This window comes from Garra rufa, chromosome 3 (assembly GCF_049309525.1).
Source record: "Garra rufa chromosome 3, GarRuf1.0, whole genome shotgun sequence".
NCBI classification, from domain to species: Eukaryota; Metazoa; Chordata; class Actinopteri; order Cypriniformes; family Cyprinidae; genus Garra; species Garra rufa.
The window spans coordinates 47,425,911-47,444,334 of record NC_133363.1 but is presented as its reverse complement, the minus strand read 5'-3'; the positions used below and the strand labels follow the sequence as shown (position 1 = coordinate 47,444,334).

The 18,424-nt window shown below is 39.3% G+C and overlaps 1 protein-coding gene across 1 annotated transcript in view; it reads left to right on the top strand.

Moving 5' to 3' along the window:
* exoc6b (exocyst complex component 6B) overlaps window positions 1-18,424 on the top strand; it is a 114,680-nt gene that overhangs the window by 34,333 nt on the left and 61,923 nt on the right. The window contains exons 7-9 of the mRNA XM_073836269.1: window positions 5,569-5,742; window positions 11,152-11,220; window positions 18,248-18,331. Coding sequence (XP_073692370.1) covers window positions 5,569-5,742; window positions 11,152-11,220; window positions 18,248-18,331 — 327 coding nt within the window. The remainder of the gene's footprint in view (window positions 1-5,568; window positions 5,743-11,151; window positions 11,221-18,247; window positions 18,332-18,424) is intronic.

Genomic DNA, 18,424 nt, shown 5'->3' with positions numbered 1-18,424 from the left:
TAACTCATTTTAGCTGTCTTTCACAGTGTTCTTTTTTTCTAAAGGATTGTTTTTAAATCAAAGAAAATAGTATTGAGACTGTACTTAACATTTTTTAAGCAAAAAATGGACTATTGAGCCCTTGAAGCATTGCAGATGAACAGGATCAGACATTTACTTTTCCATTCAGGGGCAATATTTGCCCCCTGGAAATTGATATTCAGGGGCATTTTTTACATTTGTGTGTACGTTTGTACTATGTTGTCCTTAATGTCAAATAAATTTACCCGAATATTTCAATCAATATTTTAAACAAATAAAGTACATAGTACATAGGGCTGCAATGTAATGACAAAAATCATAATTGTAGATTATTGCTCTTTATTTTGTAATAATGATGATTAATATCGATATAGAAAACAACAATAAAACATTTTTGTTTCATTCAGTCCGTTCATGACGTCAAGTCTAGCACAAGTAATGCAAAAACAAAAACTCAGACATTCCTAAGTTTAACAGAAACATGTTTGATTGGTTATAAGGCTCAATGCTGCACAAAACGGTGCATAAAAGCAATCTGATGCAGTTTGAGTGAATCAAAATGTAATTTCGTGATTTGCCACTTTATTCGTTTTCTTTTTTAAAGGTCCCATATCATACACATTTCTGGAGGTTTATTTTATTTGTTGATGTCCTTAAGAATATATATTTGCGGTATAAGTGCCAAAATCCATCTCAATATATTTTTACAGCTCCTTTTTTAGGAGCTCTGTCAAAAACAGGTCGATTTTGGCCCATCTAATTAATATTCATGAGCCTCTCTTCTGATTGGCCTGTTGTTTTCTGAGTGACGCACAACCAGGCCAATCACAGGTAACTACGGTCATGTATGCTGTAAGCGTAAGCGAGCTCAGAGCAATAGAGAGAGCTGATACTCAACAGGATATTTTAGAATGATCATTAATGTTTTTTCTTTTACAAACACCGAATGCAGTAAGCTACATAACTGTTGCTTTAGTAAAGCCCCTTTCACAATGCGCGCTGATTCTGGAAAATTACGGGAACTGTGTGAACCAAAGCCAGAACCTAAAGGCAGTGTTGTAGTAATGATGCACGTTATCAAGCGACTCTTCACAACGAAAAATAACGTTACGTGCAAAGTGGAATGAAGCGGCGATCAGACAGAGCCAGCTCCTCACTATCAGCGCTGAAGCACAGTTTGTTCAGGTTAGTTTCAGTTTAGAGAAACGTACGCGTCGCATTACATCTCACATCCAAACGTCACATGTCTTCATGGTTTGTGTGTAAAGCACGCACAGATTCCGGAAAACAACTGTGAATGAACCAAATTAAACAATTCCGGAACAAATCGTGGGACACATTATCCGTGTATTTACCGGAATCGCTGTGTGAAAGAGGCTGAAGTTGACGTGCCGCTGGTCTCTTATATTAACGTTGTTCTGAAGCCTGTGTAATGATCGTAGCTTGACATCTATCGACTGAACAGGGTTTTCTCCACTTGTTTTCCTGTTGTTGTTGCTCAATAATGGAATGGATGCGTTGTTGTCTGGGGGTTTGACAAAAGGAGGGTGGGACGTTGGTTTGTGACTGAAGGCGGTGACTTGAGTCGATCGGACGTCACATCGTTACGGAAGTCACAGCTGCTCGTGAAAATGAACAGCTACTTTAAGCAGGCTGTGTGCAGTTTACTGTGGATTGACTGTTTTGAAACTCATATGGTAGTTAGATAGCCCCTAGACCTTAGTTATCATGAAAAAAGCCAGGAAATTTTGATTTTGACGATATGGGACCTTTAAAGGGGTCCTATTATGCTTTTTCACTTTTTGAACTTTAGCCAGTGTGTGGTGTGTATGTTTGGGCATAAAAAACATCTACAAAGTTACAAATCTCAAAGTCCACTTCAAAGGGAGATATTTAAATAAAATAAAAATTCCTTTACAAGAACTACAATGAACGGCTCCTTTGGACTACAGCGTTTGTTTTCCGGATGCTATTATGTCACAACGTAAATCCCGCCTACGGAAATTCAATTCATACAAGCGATGTATTATGGACAGCCGCTTTTGGGATGCTTCAGCGAGCCGCGTGTCGGCTCGTATTAACGCGAGCTTTAACTAAAGTGTCTGCGAACTGCTCCGTAATCCGTGCTTGAGCCGCGCCATTGACGTTTGGTATATGGAGGGTTCGAAACACATGCACAGGCGATCTCGCAGGCTGACGATAGGACCAACAATACTGTAGTGTTTTATTTACTCACCCTTCATGCATCCTATGACTTCCTGCTTTCAGACGAATGCAATCGGAGTTATGTAAGGAATAATTGACGATAGGCCATAGAATTCTTAGAAAATAATGCACACCCGAGGTGGTGATGCGGTCACGATGCGAAACGGAGTGGCTGTTACACCTCGGCTGTGCATTATTTTTGTAGAATTTTACGGACCGAAGTCAATTATTCCTCTTATACTACAGTTACCACACCTCAAGACATCGATCAGATAATATATTTCAAGACATTCGTCCCGTTTTTATCCTTAAAATGCTTCTGTGAGTAGGATACATTTTTTTACGCAGCTCATCCAACAGCTTCGTTGCTAGTTCCAAAACGTCATTTTAGACCTAGTAACGACGCTTGAGCCGTTGATAGCAAACTAATGCAGTTAATAATGATGTTTAGACAGACCGACAGACAAGCAGACAGACGGCAAGAGAAAGGGGGAGAGAGATTAAGTGCAAGAATTACCTCTCTCAAGTCTGTACATCTTTCAGGTGACTGGAAGCACCTGCTTCCAGGTATTTTTGGTGTTTTTGCCTCTCTTTAATTGATAGGACAGTATTTAGACAGGAAACGAAGCTGGAGAGAGAGGGTGGACGGGATTGGGAAAGGTCTGCGAGCCAGGACTCAAACACGGGATGCCTGAAGCGCAACGGCGCTGCATGTCGACACATTGCCCACGAGGCTATCTGCGCCGACAACACTTCATTCTTTTTCACATTTCAATTTTTTTTAATCATAACAGCAGTAATACTTTGTTTATTGTGCAGGGGCACTTTTTGACCCTTCGTCTTGAATTTATGGGGCATTCTTGTTCATTTTGGTGGCATTTTTGCCACAAGCCCTTGTTTATTTCCGACCCTGCAAATAATCCATCTGAATGAAAAGACAAGCGTATAGTTTAACTGTTTATTATAGTAATTTAAAGTATAAAATACAATCTGTTTGAGGTAGTGACACACAAAAATTATTAATTTTTATTGAAAATGAAATTTTACATATTCTTTTGGCTTAAAACCGAAACTAAAGTTGGGCTAATTACATTTGGGTAATTGTGTACTTAATATGCTGTTCAGGTTGCTGTGTACTCTTCTCAGGTTACAAATTAAACCGGTTGTAGTTATTCAGCACAAGTCAACTCTCAATTAGTTTTAGCTGAACAAATTTTACATACTGCTACTCTAGAATCCTTTCTGGTCACAGTGACGTGCGCCCACACAGCTGACATGTTTACTTGTTGTAGCTTATTCACAATATGTGCATGAAATTGGCGATTACACGGTCAAAAAACATCATTAGAGAATCGCTAATTAAACACCATTGTTTAGGACAGTTGTTACAACCCCCAAAACTATTTTGGCCGACCTTTTTTTTTTTTTTTTTTTTTTTTTTTTTTTTTTGCACCTTCAGCCAAATGTTTTCAGCTGCTGAAATGTCAGTGCATTACTGGCTTGGGGTTAATTGATTCACTAATATGGAAATTTGTCTTTGCCAACACGATTTTTCGAAGATTTGTAGAGAAATGTCATTTTACATCTTTTGCAATGCTTCACTGAAGAAACAAGTTCTACAGATGTGCATATCATCACTTCATCTTCATATCACCTTCAGATTCATGCTAGGTCTGTCTCGACAGGTTTATACATTAGAAAAATCTTTTGTCTCTGTGGAGAAAGTAAGTGGGATTTTTTTTTTTTTTTTACTTCTGTTGCACTATTCCTAATTACAAATATTTCTAAAGGAAATGAGTTCTGGGCAACAGATCACATAACATCTTAACAACTAATGGCATTTTCTGGATGCATATGTAATTTTTCAGAAGGAACAGTCTTCTTCTCTCATTTGGAATTTTCCAAAAATACAAAGTTACATTCTTGTTTAAATCCTGAAATTGCAGCTGTGGCTACCTAATATGATTTGAAATTCAGAAGTTCTTATTAATGGGGCCCTTTCAGGAGGGCACTGAAGGGAAGGAATTTTGCAGCGTTTGTTTCTTTCTTTTTGTTTGCCATCCCATACCCCATCACTCTGACGCAAATGCCTCTGCTTAAGAAGAGGGGACCGAACGGGACAAGTGGAGTACAACAGCCAATGAAGCACAATAGACAACGCACTACTGTAACGAGCTGAATTGTCGGGAAAAAAAGTGATGATGCTCTTCTTTTACGAGAAGGTCAGGACCACCTCTGGGCACCATCATATAAACCAAAAACAGTGAGGTATGTGACAAGTATGAACAATAATGGATGTGAACATTGGGTTGAAATGTTCACAGCTCTTCCTGTAATGAAGCCCTTTAATTCTGATGCTCTCTTAACGGGAAGGAATTCTTGAGTTGCAAAGGTCTCTTCATGTGCCACCATCCGATACACCCTCGCTATGACGCACATGCCTCTACTCAGGACTAGAAGAGGGACTGTAACTTCAGACATGTCTAAAGAAATAAATAAAGCACAATTCTTAGATGAATACAATGACAACACTTAATCTTTACGTAGTCCAATTAGTGCATTTAGACCTTCTCGTTCTCAAGAAGAATAATCAGAATAAACAGCGTTGTACTGACTCCTTTTTGTGGAACTGCCAAGCAGCTACAACATCCACCTTGCATCCTATTGTCACTGCTTGGTTTCTATTCTGTTGTCTTCATGGTGTTGAAGTTTCCTCTCCATTCACTTTTTCTACAAAGAGGCCCTGTTGTGCTTCAAGAGCCCTTCAACCCCGAATCTTGCTCCTCACCAAATAACTTGAAGGGTCTGTAAGGAGAAATTTGCGTGAGCATTGACCTTAGTCATGACGTCAGACGGCGTTCATTAAAGAATAGTTTTCTATTGAACTTTCACGTTTTGCATATGGAAAGTCCTTAGTCACAGGTGCCTTTCCCTTTGTTGGCTCTAATGGGAAAGACGTGCTTTGTCAGTATGTAGCACAATATCGCTATTGACTTGGAATGTCAGAGGGGAAATGATTGACATGAGCTCAGACTTTGTTCCTTCTTGAGTGCATATGGGATTCTGCAGTTAGTGAATACTGAAGTTCTTTTTTTTCTTTCTGTGTTGTAAAGGTTGCATTAGCAATGAAAGAAAAATTTTAGCAATTAAAGAAAAATTTTACTGGTAGTCCACTGTATGAAGAATTTTTGGGTATAATATGTCACAGTTTCTTTATTTTGCTATCCTCACTTACATAAATGAACTATAGTGTCCTGATCCCACTAGTAAAAAAATATCAAAAATAAATCTGGTGTCTGAATAATTTTTGTTTTGACTGTATATATAAAATTTGTTTTCCAGGCACAGGTGCAGATTGCTCGTGACAATGCGGTGACATCACAGCAGCGGTCAGCGAGTGGACGGAGGATACGAAAGGAAGTGTGCTCAGGCACAGAGGTGGACAGAACTGGAAGCAACCCCTTTTCCGAAAAGGATTCTGGGATACTGGATGTGGAGGATGAAGAGGAAGATGAGGTGAGAGAGGAAAGATTTATCTTAGCATCACAATAAAACCATTAAGCATTAAAACTGATTGTAAGTCTTTGTCAAGTTTTTAGTCTATTTTTGTGCACAGGCAGTTTATGAAACATTTTTGGCTATTCTCTTTTTCTTTCTGTCTCAGTCCTTCATATAGATGGAAATCATAAGGAATGTAATGATTCTTCTTCTGATTCCTTTAGGATTTTTTTTTATTTTTATTTTTTTTATGTATACCAAGTAGGGATGCACTGATCATGATTTTTCATGGCCAGTTCCGCTTGCCAAATTTTGAACAAGCAAATGAGCTGATTCTGATACCAACTGCAAGTTTTAGTGTGCCTTTAGTGTGTCTCGTCTCTGTGTATCATTCTGTTTAGAGACTTCAAAATATTTCCACACAAATAACATTTTAGGAAATTATTGGAATGCATTTTGTGCGCAATTCCAAAACTGGCAACTGGTTAGTTTTTTATTTTATTTTGGCCTATCACGTGTTTGGAGCAAAAACTGCCCAATTCCGATTGATTGCCGGAAGACCGTTGCATCTCTAGTACCAAATCTCATAACATGTTTCTTTAAAGGTCCACTGAAGTGCTTTGAAACACATTGCATTGTTCAATGTGTTGACGTAACTTAAACTGAAACTGAAACAGAAAGAGAGAGTACAACATATAAAGCAGCCCCGGCCCCTTTTTTAAATAGCCAGTAGCGTTTCATCTATATTAGCTTGGGCCAGAGCTGTCTAGCTCGGTAAAGCAGCATATGTCAGTGTATTTCAGCCAATATCTCATCCATATAGACCTTTTTCCTGAACACGGAAGTAATTCCGGCTTTTAACTGAAAGAATGCTTTGCATTTCCGGTCTGCATTGTTTCTAGTCAAATTAGGGTATATTCCGAGCTAATAAACTAATGTTAAACCTATTAAAATGTTTTTAAAAAGCACATGGCTCCATAGCGCCATCACTTGGCAATGTCGCAATGACCGCCATTTGTCAGTGCCTCACTTTAATGAGTGTGTAGATGACACGAAGCAGCGGACGTTAGCTACATTAAAAACAGATGGACGCTATTTGAATGAGTTCCTATGGAAACCGGAACAGGAAAGCATTCAATCTGACGTTAGAATTCGTAATGGCGGCGCTCATCGTTTACTCAGGAAAAAGGTCTATAGCAATAAAATATAGCATTCTATGTAGAATTGAAATAGATTTTATGATCTGCTTCGTGCTGTCATGTCTCTAGACCGAAGCAGACTGATCGCGTGACACAGCGCAAAGCAAGGCTTCATTCGCCCAAATGGAAAGCATATTTATACTGTCTGAATAGTTCCCTATCCCCTATATAGTGAACTACAAGCCATTTGCAGTACAGAAAGTACTAATTCTGTAAACAAGTGACCGACTTCAGCCGCAGCTTCAGCATCTGTTTATAATGTAAGGGGACAGGACATGTCGGATTCTAGAGAGCATTTGATTGGACAGAAAGTTTGTTGAGATGCTAAAGTGCAGGGTGATGTCATCAAAATAGTTAATCCATATTGGCAGAAGTTATAGACTGAAAGTTTTGAAACTTATATCTTGTAAATGAAATTTTTTGGCATTGTTTTGGAGCACACCAGCTTATAGATAACCTTTGGGTAACACATTCATACTAAAAACAAGAATGCTGACAAATGAACTATCCATTCGCACCAGAGGAACCTTTTCAAAGTTCCTAGAAATAATGGTGGAAGGTCCCCTTTTTTTGGCGTGTTCACAAGAACTGGGAATGAATTTACTTCTAGGAACGCCTTTTGGCGGAACTAAATCAGCTCCTACTACAGAGTAGTGTCTAACCCCGCATAATAGGATCTACCAGTGGTGAAGTCAAGTGTCAAGTCAAGTCACCTTTATTTATATAGCGCTTTTAACAATACAGATTGTGTCAAAGCAACTGCACAGTATTTAAACAGCACAATAGTGTGTAAGTAACACATTATTGTAAATAATCAATTTTCAGTTAAAGGCAGTTCATCAATGAATTCAGTGATATCATCATCCAATTCAGTTCAAATAGTATACGATATCGCTGGAAAGTGTCCCCAACTAAGCAAGACAGAGGCGACAGCGGCAAGGAACCAAAACTCCACAGGTGACAGAAATGGAGAAAAAAAACCTTGGGAGAAACCAGAAACCATAAATTAAATGTGTACATTCTATCTGTTATAATAAATCCAGACGCAAAAACACAGTCCTCAATCACAGTCCTCTATTATCTGGTTGTTTATGTTTTTGCATACTGCTCTTAAATGACGTCACGTCACAGTTCCTACTAGCAGTGTGAATGCAACCAGGAAAATGTCTTTAGGGGAACAAATAGTTCTCAGGGAACCAGCCTGGTACCTAGTTCCTAGAACTACCCGGTGGGAAAGGGGCTCTTGAGTACACCGTAATGATTTCTGGTTCATTTTGTGTTAAGTGTGAATGAATAACTCAGCAAGTATGTCAGATTTATTCAGCCCTGTCTGCTTCATCAGTCTTTTTCTGACGAATGGACTTAGATCTGCAAAACACTATCACAGTATTTTAGTACAGTGTTCCATCCATGCTAGCCAAAAGTCATGACAGTCATTCAGTTCCAGATATATATTTATTTTTTAAGTGGAACCTTTTCTGAATATTGATGAATACCCTATCCAAGTCCCTCTGTCTCTGTTTCTGTCTCTCTCTCTAGCAGTCCCTCTCTCCTGCTTTACTCTAATATCCCCATGGACTTGCTGTTGGGCTGCCTGCCCAGTCCAGGATCCCCTCCCTTTCTTAATGGAGCGTCTCAGCTCTGCAGTCGTTTAGTGTCATTAGGGCTGCCCCGCTCCTCTGAGGCGGCAATGTGAGACGTGTGGAGCATGCAAGACGTGCTCCCCAGCTGTGGCTGCCGTCACCGGCACAGAGAGAAAGGATGATTCCCGGTCTCGCTTCACTCCTAAGAGACAAATTAAAGCGATGCAGTCAAGACACTCTCAGTCGGTGTTTGTTGTTTAGTTTATGTTGAGTTTATTTTGACGTGCTCAGATAAGCGTTGTTTGTGTTGTGTGACTTCTTCACTTGTTTTGACGTGGTGTTTTCACTTGGTCAAACCGAAGGAACACAAGATTGGCACTTGTTGTGTTTGTACCAAAGCACTAGTGATGGGCTTTTGTTTTCTGTTTGCATTGTTACATTAAGCACACACTTTGGTAGCAAGGCAGCTAAGAATAAGTTGCGGTTTGTTGACTAATTTTGCCATCTTTACCTAATAACTTACCTAGTTTCATGATGTAGCAACATCGTTAATTAGCTGAATACCATTTTGATGTCTGTTTGATCAGCTCTCAGTTTTTTTGATAAGTTCCACAAAAGTGAAAACCTTACCTTTAAGTGACCCTGGTAAGGTTAATGCTTTTTGCCCTCTCATTTGACCTTTCCCCCCTTCCCTTCCCTCCAAGCTTCAATCAGCGTGTGCGTCATCATGTTTTCCTTTTCTGGCTCCTGCTTGTGCCAGCCTTTTAATCTGTTCGAATCTCTGCGCTCAGGGGCTTCCTGAGAAACTGGTTGTATCCAGAGATGCAGATCGGTGCCCGTTTAATGACCCCATGCCACCTGAACGACGTCCCCTTGCGCCCCTTTGTCCTGTCTGTAAACTGTTTCTACGGCAGCATGTTAATGTGAACATGCCGTCCCTGAACCGGACAGACATTTCCAGCGCTGTCCCAGCGGTGCATCAAGACTGAATTGTTTTTTCCACATTCTCTCTGGGTTATTGTTGGTGGTGCCACAACATAGTTGTGTTTGTATGTCCCTGGTTGCCATTTTGCGGGCACCAGATCAAAGCTGGCATTGTTTAGTTTTCCATTTGTTTGCTTACTTTTAGAAAAGAGCCTTTCCTTACCGGTAAGGTCAAGGGTGGCTCAGGTCAAAGTGGTGTTAAATCTGCTTAAAGGAGAAGTTCACTTCCAGAACAAAAATTTACAGATTACTCACCCCCTTGTCATCTAACATGTTCATGTCTCTCTTTCTTCAGTCGTAAACAAATAATGTTTTTTAAGGAAAACATTTGAGGATTTCTCTCAATATAGTGGTGAGACTATATATGGTGCCCCCGAGTTTGAACTTCCAAAATGCAATTTAAATACAGCTTCAAAGGGCTCTAAACAATCCCAGCCATGTCTTATCTAGGTAAACGATCGGTTATTTTCTAAAAATTACAATTTATATACTTTTCAACCTCAGATGCTCGTCTTGTCTAGCTCTGTGTGAAGAACTCTTTGTGTTCTGGTTCATGACAGTTAGGGTAATTCAAAAAACTCCCATCTTATTTCTTCAAAATCGTCCTTCATTGGTGTTTTACCTTTTTTGTAAAAGGCGTTTGATCTTTTTTGCATGCTCACTTTGTAAACACTGGGTCGGTACTTCTGCAGCGATGTTTTTTTTTTTTTTTTTTTTATACATACCTTAACTGGAATACACAGAGATCACGCAGAGCTAGACCAGATGAGCATTTGAGGTGAAAAAGTATATAAACTGTCTTTTTTTATTTATTTATTTTTTTTAAAGAAAATAACCGATCGTTTCATTAGATAAGACCCTTCTTCCTCAGCTGGGATAGAGCCCTTTAAGGGCGTGTTCACACTTGGCGTCTTTTTTCAAACTGCCAGCGTCTGTTTTACATTATAATCTAACTTTTCAAAAAAGTCCTGAGCGTTTTTTTAAACGCCACCGCCGGCGTCTTTTTCTGCAGCTCAGAGCGTCTTTTCAAGCTGAAAAAAAGTTTAACTTTTCTGAAGAAAACGCCCTATGTCAAGCTCTTTTTTGACAGCTGACCAATGACAAATAAAAGGCAAAAATGTCAAAAAAGAAAAGAGCCAGCTTCCTCTTTTATCGACATTTCTGCACCACACATAGGCTACTGTTGCAGCTGTTGTTATAGCAACAAAAAGACGCCCTCTGCTGCAGCGCTTCCAGATTTTTTTGTAACTAAAAAAGCGCGCTTGTCAACTTTTTCTTGTCAAAAAAGACGCCAAGTGTGAACATGGCCCAAAGCTACATTTAAACTGCATTTTGGAAGTTCTCGGGGGCACCATTGAAGAGAAAAAAAATCCTAAAATGTTTTCCTCAAAAAGAATTATTTCTTTACAACTGAAAAAAGAAAGACATGAACATCTTGGATGACAAGTGAGTGAATAAATTATCTGTAAATTTTTGTTCTGGAAGTGAACTTATCCTTTAAAGCTATTATACTAGATTTATTTTTGATGACCTTTAAATTCAAAATAGATTCTATTTGATAAATAACTTTTAATATTGTCTGTTTCTTGTGATTTTCCTTTTTTTAGTGCTGCTCATCCGTACAGATGATTTGTCTCTCATTAACTCGTTCTGTATTGCAGATTCCTGGTGCGCAGGACCTGGTGGACTTCTCTCCTGTGTATCGCTGTTTACACATCTACACTGTATTGGTGAGTATGTCTTGTTTGCAAGATTTTAAATTTTGTTTGTTTTAATTAGAATATGATCTCTGTGTTGGCCCTCACACTTGCACATATAACCAGCACTTTGTTCCCCAAGGCCTCTTGTTGCAATGTGTGGTTCTCAGAGAGAGTGTTTTGTGCATATGTTCATGAAAAACATAACTTAATTTGATGTCAAAATTATCTCATGCACTTTTGTAGTTCTTGCTGAATATGGCAAACAATATTTTAGTTTTTTATATGGCCATTATCTGGATATTAGATGTTTTTCGTATCAAATTTCAAATTACAAAATTGCAATATTTGATGAAATAATTGATTTATTTTTGGTTCAGATTAATCCATGCTGGCTGGTCATTTTGAATCCAAGCTGCTAGCATCAGTTGTTTGTTGATGACTTTGCTGAAATTTGCCAGTGGAAACTGCTCCATAGTTTACCAGCATGATCTCCACCCAAACGTACCCTGGAATGTTTCCTGCACAAACAAATATTGCATTTGACGCAGCCACAAGTAATGAAAAACACTTCTTAAAATGCATCACTGTTAATTTATTAGCTATTAACTTGCTAAACACACATCTATGGAGTCGAGAGTCTTTAAACTGTTTGCTTTTGTAGTATGCTTCAAAATACCACCACGGATTGGGTGTAGGTCTACGTGCTTGGGTGGGTACGTCTATTTTTTTTTTTTTTTTACGTGAGTACGCACGTGTTTGTTTTCGGAGTGTACGTGCTGACAGCTCCTCATGAAGACTTTCGAATTGTTTGAGTTGGTGGAATGTCACTTTTATGACCCTCCAGCCTGTAAATTTCAAGTGTGAGCAGACAAACTGTCATTACTACAATAGTCTTTGTAATGGAAGCTGGTGAGAATGGCATGCTGGGGAATCGGGGGTTGAGAGGAAACCTTTAGAGTTCACGTCTTGCCCTTTTTTTGACCAGTTCTGGAGACCAGGTCTAGGAGCCATCTGAGGACGCAGAGGAAAGGGAGGAAAAGGACAAGAGTTGTTTGAAAGTGACCAGGGAGTCATAGAGGGGACACACACAAACACTGTTTTGAGGTTATAGGAAAGAAAGCAAACAAATGAGAACAGAGCCCCGATAAGCGAGTCGCTGTGTTTCTTTTTAAGAAGGAATGTTCGAGTTTTTGTGTTTCCTTTCCCTGGTGACCCTCGAGTCACCTTGGACCCTGGGAAATCACACTGCTTTCTTATACAAAAACAATCAGAATTGCACTTTGTATGTCCCTGAAGGACTTTTTTGTTTAAACGGTGAGCACACACTCATGAACGCCCGTGTTCGAATGCGCATATGCCAGACACTTCCCATTCACTGTATATTCAGTGTCCTGAACGCCCCCACAGGAAGGAAGTTGTTGAGGCTGCTGTATGTTTATATGGCGATCAGTCTTAATGTGACATCACTCCTGATAATTTAAACAAACTTCATGTAAACACGGTTACTCGCTACTGTAATAAGTAAGAGACGCTTATAGAAGGGAGGGAAATGAGTCAAATAAAGAAATTGCTCGTGACCTTGGTCCTGTACATGTACAATGGCCCTTTTTTGGGTCTGCTCTGACTTCTGAGCTGGCTGCACTCCAGATGGCCCAAGCTGGGAGCCGGCAGGAGATGCTGAGGGGGTTCACCTGGGTTTCCTTCATACCAGAGGGTTGTGTCCCTTGGCTTTTTTATGTGCATGTGTGTGTGTGAGACAGTACAGGCCTGTGATGCCTGGAACTATAAGTGTAAAGCTTCTGTGGAGTGACAGGAAGTTGAACTCCAGTTGGAAAGTCAAGCCGAGGGATGGAAAGAATAAGGATGGAGAAAGAGAACAGGACAAGGAAGAGGTCAGAGTGCCAGTTAGAGGGTACAGCCTGTTCTTTAGTCAAGTTTGGCTTGAAAAGCTTTAACTGAAGACAATATGTTTTAAGTTTTTCTTCACACCACCATCAAACAATTGACATTTTTATGAATCTGCAGATAATAAAGTTCAAACGGACAGAGGAAAAACATTATCCCTCTGGAGTGGTGGAATTGAAAGAGAACAGCAGACTGCAATATAACAGAAGAAAGAACAGAGAAAAGAGGAAGCATGAGTTGTTGAAAGTGTGACCTCTATGCCCTATGGTCTTGCACATACCATAAATGCTTATTGTTTTTGCATTGCCAGAAAACAGCCGAACTGAAATGGAATTTATCTTTTAAACCAGTCTGACCTCAAGTGCAGCTACTGAGATTTAGTGGCAGTACTGTGTCAGAGATCAGAGGCTGATGGAGATCTCAAGGGTTCACCTTTTGTTCTCCTACTCCTCTCTGTTTGCTCTCTGTGTATCTGTTATTGTTATTTGTTTGAGTTCTTTCGGTCACATATTTAGTCTCTTTTTATTAGAATGTCTGGGTGGTTGATTTAGCCTAGACATGACATTTATTTTTATAGCACTTTGGATTTAAGGATGCAATGATTACACATTCGTAAGGGAAAGTGATATATTTTTTAAAAGATTAGTTCACTTCCAAAATAAAAAATTTCTGATAATTTACTCACCCCAATGTCATCCAAGATGTTCATGTTTGTCTTCAGGCGAAAAGAAATTAAGGTTTTTGAGGAAAACATTTCAGGATTTTTCTCCATATAGTGGGCTTCAATGGGAGCAAACGGGTTGAAGGTCCAAATTGCAGTTTCAATGGAGCTTTAAAGGAACACTCCACTTTTTTTGGAAATAGGCTCTTTCTCCAACTCCCCCCTGAGTTAATAAGTTGAGTTTTGCCGTTCTCCTGTTCTGGCGATATCACTTTTAGCATAGCTTAGCATAGATCATTGAATCCTATTAGACTAATAGCATCACGTTCAAAAATGACCAACGAGTTTCGATATTTGTCCTATTTAAAACTTGACTCTTCTGTAGTTATATCGTGTACTAAGACCGGTGGAAATGCAAAGCTGCGAGTTTCTAGGCTAATAAGATTAGGAACTACACTTCCATTCCGGCGTAATAGTCAAGGAAGTTTGCTGCCGTAATATGGCCGAAGCAGGAGCAGTAATACCACGCAGCACATGTGCAAATGCTAAACTAGCTGGGAACTCATTTCTGATAATACTCCGCCTGCTTCGGCCATATTACGGCAGCAAACTTCCTTGACTATTACGCCGGAATGGAAGTGTAGTTCCTAATCTTATCAGCCTAGAAACTCGCAGCTTTGCATTTCCACCGGTCTTAGTACACGATATAACTACAGAAGAGTCAAGTTTTAAATACAACAAATATGGAAACTCGTTGGTCATTTTTGAACGCGATGCTATTGGTCTAATAGGATTCAATGATCTATGCTAAGCTATGCTAAAAGTGATATCGCCAGAACAGGAGAACGGCTGAATGGATTTCAAAACTGTAAAAATCAACTTATTAACTCTGGGGGAGTTGGAGAATGAGCCTATTTCCAAAAAAAGTGGAATGTTCCTTTAAAGGACTAAGGGTCTTATCTAGCAAAACAATTAAAAAATATAAAAAAAACAAACATTTATGTACGTTTTAACCACAAATACTTGTCTTTCACTAGCTTGACTTCACGCATTACGTAGTCATGTTGCAAAGGTCACATGTGACGTAGGCATAAGTGTCAACCTAGTGTTTACAAAGCGAATGTGTAAAGAAAGCCAAACCTCTTTTACAAAAAAAATGTAAAAACGATGTCAGACAATTTTAAAGTTGAGTATACAGACGAAGAACTAACCATGCGTGACCTTTCCAGTGTGATTATGTAACGTGTGAAGTCACAGACGTGCATTGCAGAGCTAGTACAAGATGATCATTTGGGATTAAAAAGTATATAGATTTTTCATTTTTTTAGAAAATGACTGATCGTTTCGCTAAATAAGACCCTATTTCCTTGGCTGAGGTCATGTAGAGCCCTCTGAAGCTGCATTGAAACGGCAATTTGGACCTTCAACCTATTGATTCTTCAGCATTTTGCTAAATAATATATTTATTTAATTGGTTCATCAGTGTCTTCAAAGCAGCACATAAGTCTATTTTCTGAACATTAACTTCTGAGATTCTATTCTGTATCTTCTATTCTATTGTTTTCTTTCCCTGTTACCCTCCTCTAGCCTCTTCCTGCTCAAAGTCTTTACTCCTGATGGAACTTCAGGTCTGAACAGTGTCTCAGTTCTCTGACAGTTCTGGTCTGTTTTTTGATCAGTGTAAACACAGGCTGGTTGTGATGGGCCAGCTGCAGTAGAAAAGGAGAACCACAGAACGGGCCTGCATCCTACATCTACGACCCCAAAAACCACACCCAATAATCCACCATATATGTCACTGTATGTATTAGTTGAGCTCTGGAGATCTGAGCCACTAGATCTTTGTGGAGGGAAGTTCAGCCTGAACTTTAGTGCGGATCTTTCTTCGATAGTTGATGTTGGCACTGTTCTCCTTTTGATTTTGACTGTTTAGGTTAAGGAACATCTATAAGAGATGGAGCGTTTGGATACGTTCAACTGGGTTTAGACTGCAGTTGGTAGACCTGCTCTTCTCAGTCTCAGTAACCGCAGAAGAGCTTGCATAGCCAACAGGATGGACACACTTGGTTAAATTCCCTTCATACAGAACATGGCATCCTTCTTGACCATCCTTTTTTTTTTCCTTCTCCAAAAGTTCTTTTTAAGGATTCTGAGGTAATACACATCCTGCTCCAAAGAGTCAGTGCCGTCAGTGACCATATATTGTGCAGGAGTCATTTTACCCCACTGTGGACTGTTCACTTTGGTGAAGCTATTTTAAATTACGAGCAGCTTACATTGTTACAAGCTGCAACTTCAAAGTAGAGTGGTTATGAATCATTAAATACATTTTTTTAATAAGTTGATGAAGGAACCAACTGGCTCAAATGAATCAGACTTCCCAGCACTTTTTGCTGGAGAGAAAATGTAGCATTTTGCATTGAGCAAGGTACTTTCTTTCTCATACTTTTTTATGTTCCATAGTGAATTGTTTCACCTTCTGTCTTTCATTGTGCTCTGAAGTCCTCTGTGGTTGAAGCAGAATATCTATTCAATCCCTGCTGTTATTAAAGGTTTAGGGTTGTTCTAAAGTCATTCAAAATTTATATAATGCTTTTCCATTTCTGTGCCCACTTTTTTTTTTCTCCTTCAATTCTTATTTCTCAAACCTTATTCTTCCCCACACATCATTACATTTGTGTGGTCCTGGTTAACTATTTGGGTTTGGTAACCAAGTTATTACTGGTTTAAACCCTCGAGGGACTCTGTATTACTATTGTGCTCATAGTGAGGGCTCTGGCATAATAAGTATGCTGCAATTCGCTGTAGACCGAACCATCAGCTAAATGGCAATGTTGTAATAGACTGCAGCTCTATTCAAAAACCTAGTAAGTGTCCTTCATAGACAGCATTTTAATCATTATAAGCTCATATGAAGGCTGATGCAATGCTTAGACGGCTGCGTTACAATTCATTTCATGTATCCGGCATTGTGATTCAACCAGTGTAAAACGTCATTTAAAATGGCAAGTAAAAGTTTTCTGTTGTGAATTTTTTATTTTATTCTGTGTCTTTTAGAACAATATTAAAATACATTAAATCCCATAAAATTACGTAATCTGAGTAATATTTCTTTTCTATTTGAATTGGTTAATTTAAAAGTAGACATTTCACTCTATAGATATATTTTTTCATGTCTGTAAGGCAAGTATACACAAAGTTTTCGAAGTTTCGCACTCAAGTTCACAGAGACAGAGACAGCAGAAAGTGCATCCTGCTTTCATTATTTTATGCATTATAAAAGTGCAACGTTTCGTTGTTGTTCTGAGTGCACTCAAATAAACATAGAGTCTTTACAGATTCGAAAGATGTATTACTTTTATCTGTATGACCAAAAATTACGGAATATTTTAAGAGAAGTGACCGCACTGGCGCCTTCATCTGTTATGCAGGGAGTGCGCTACTATTCAGCTTCCACACTACGCACAGACACCTCAATAGCGCACATTTTTCAAGGTTAACATTAGATTGAGTGGCCATGTAAAATTGCTACTACATACATCTTTCAGATAAAAAGCCATATTTGAGGACGATGAATGAAAGGTATTAACACATAGACAAGCCGTTAACGATCTGTCCGTCACGGACTGTGTGACTTTGCCACTTCCTGCAGAATTTTTTTTATTCAACCAAGCGACTAATACAATTTTGTTGACCTGTTTTGTCTACTAACAATTAATAGACTATTAGAGACTATTAAGGACTATTAGACACGAGAATAGATTAATGTGGGTGGACTTGAGCTTGAAAAATGGTGTGTATTAACATCTTTCTGCAGTTTCTTTACAAGATCTAAAAACCGAGCTTATATCTCTTATAACTTTTGTTATTTACGAAATGGTTCTGTGTGGTCAAGTCTAGTTTTATTATTTTTGTACAAGAGGTACAGTCACCCGCTCTGTCTAGATAAATTCAGAGGCCTTTGACCGGAATTGGTGATAAGTCCTACCGTACTGCCACTGTTTTCTGGCTTTATCTCTGTCACTGTGTGTTACTGTTTTGTTTCTCCGTTCTGTTCTGACAGGGACGTGTGTGCATGTGTTAGCGTCATGCCCTTATAGACTCCCAGAGTGCAGTTCCAGTGTGAGGTGGACAGGAACTGCACTCTGGGACTCTGGGAAAAGGATCAAGTCTTAAAGCGGTGAATGAGGGCCTTTGTTTTTAGACCACAGGCCTCTGTTGCGCTGTATTCTGAATCATGCTATGAGATTAGCAGAAAGAGTACCCGATATGCTCTTATTTGAAGTTTAACACGGCCTCTGCAAGCGAAAATCTGTTTTCCTGTTTTAAATCTGTTTTAACTGCTTCTCTCAGTCATTACCTCCCCTCTTTCGTTCCTCCGACTGGTGACTCAGTGGTCACAGAACTGTTCAAACAAAATGAGAGTCATGCTTCTTAGTGAACAGCCTTATTCTCACTCAGGTGTTTAGAATGTGTATCTGCTTTACCCAGGGTGCCCGGGACACATTTGAGAACTACTACAGGAAGCAGCGGCGGAAACAGGCCCGACTAGTGCTGCAGCCTCACTCTAACATGGTACGCCCTCACTCAGCCCGAGCACATGCTTTGTCTGACTGTCTGTTTTACAACCTTTCAATCATATTCACTGCACAACCCCCAATCACTAAC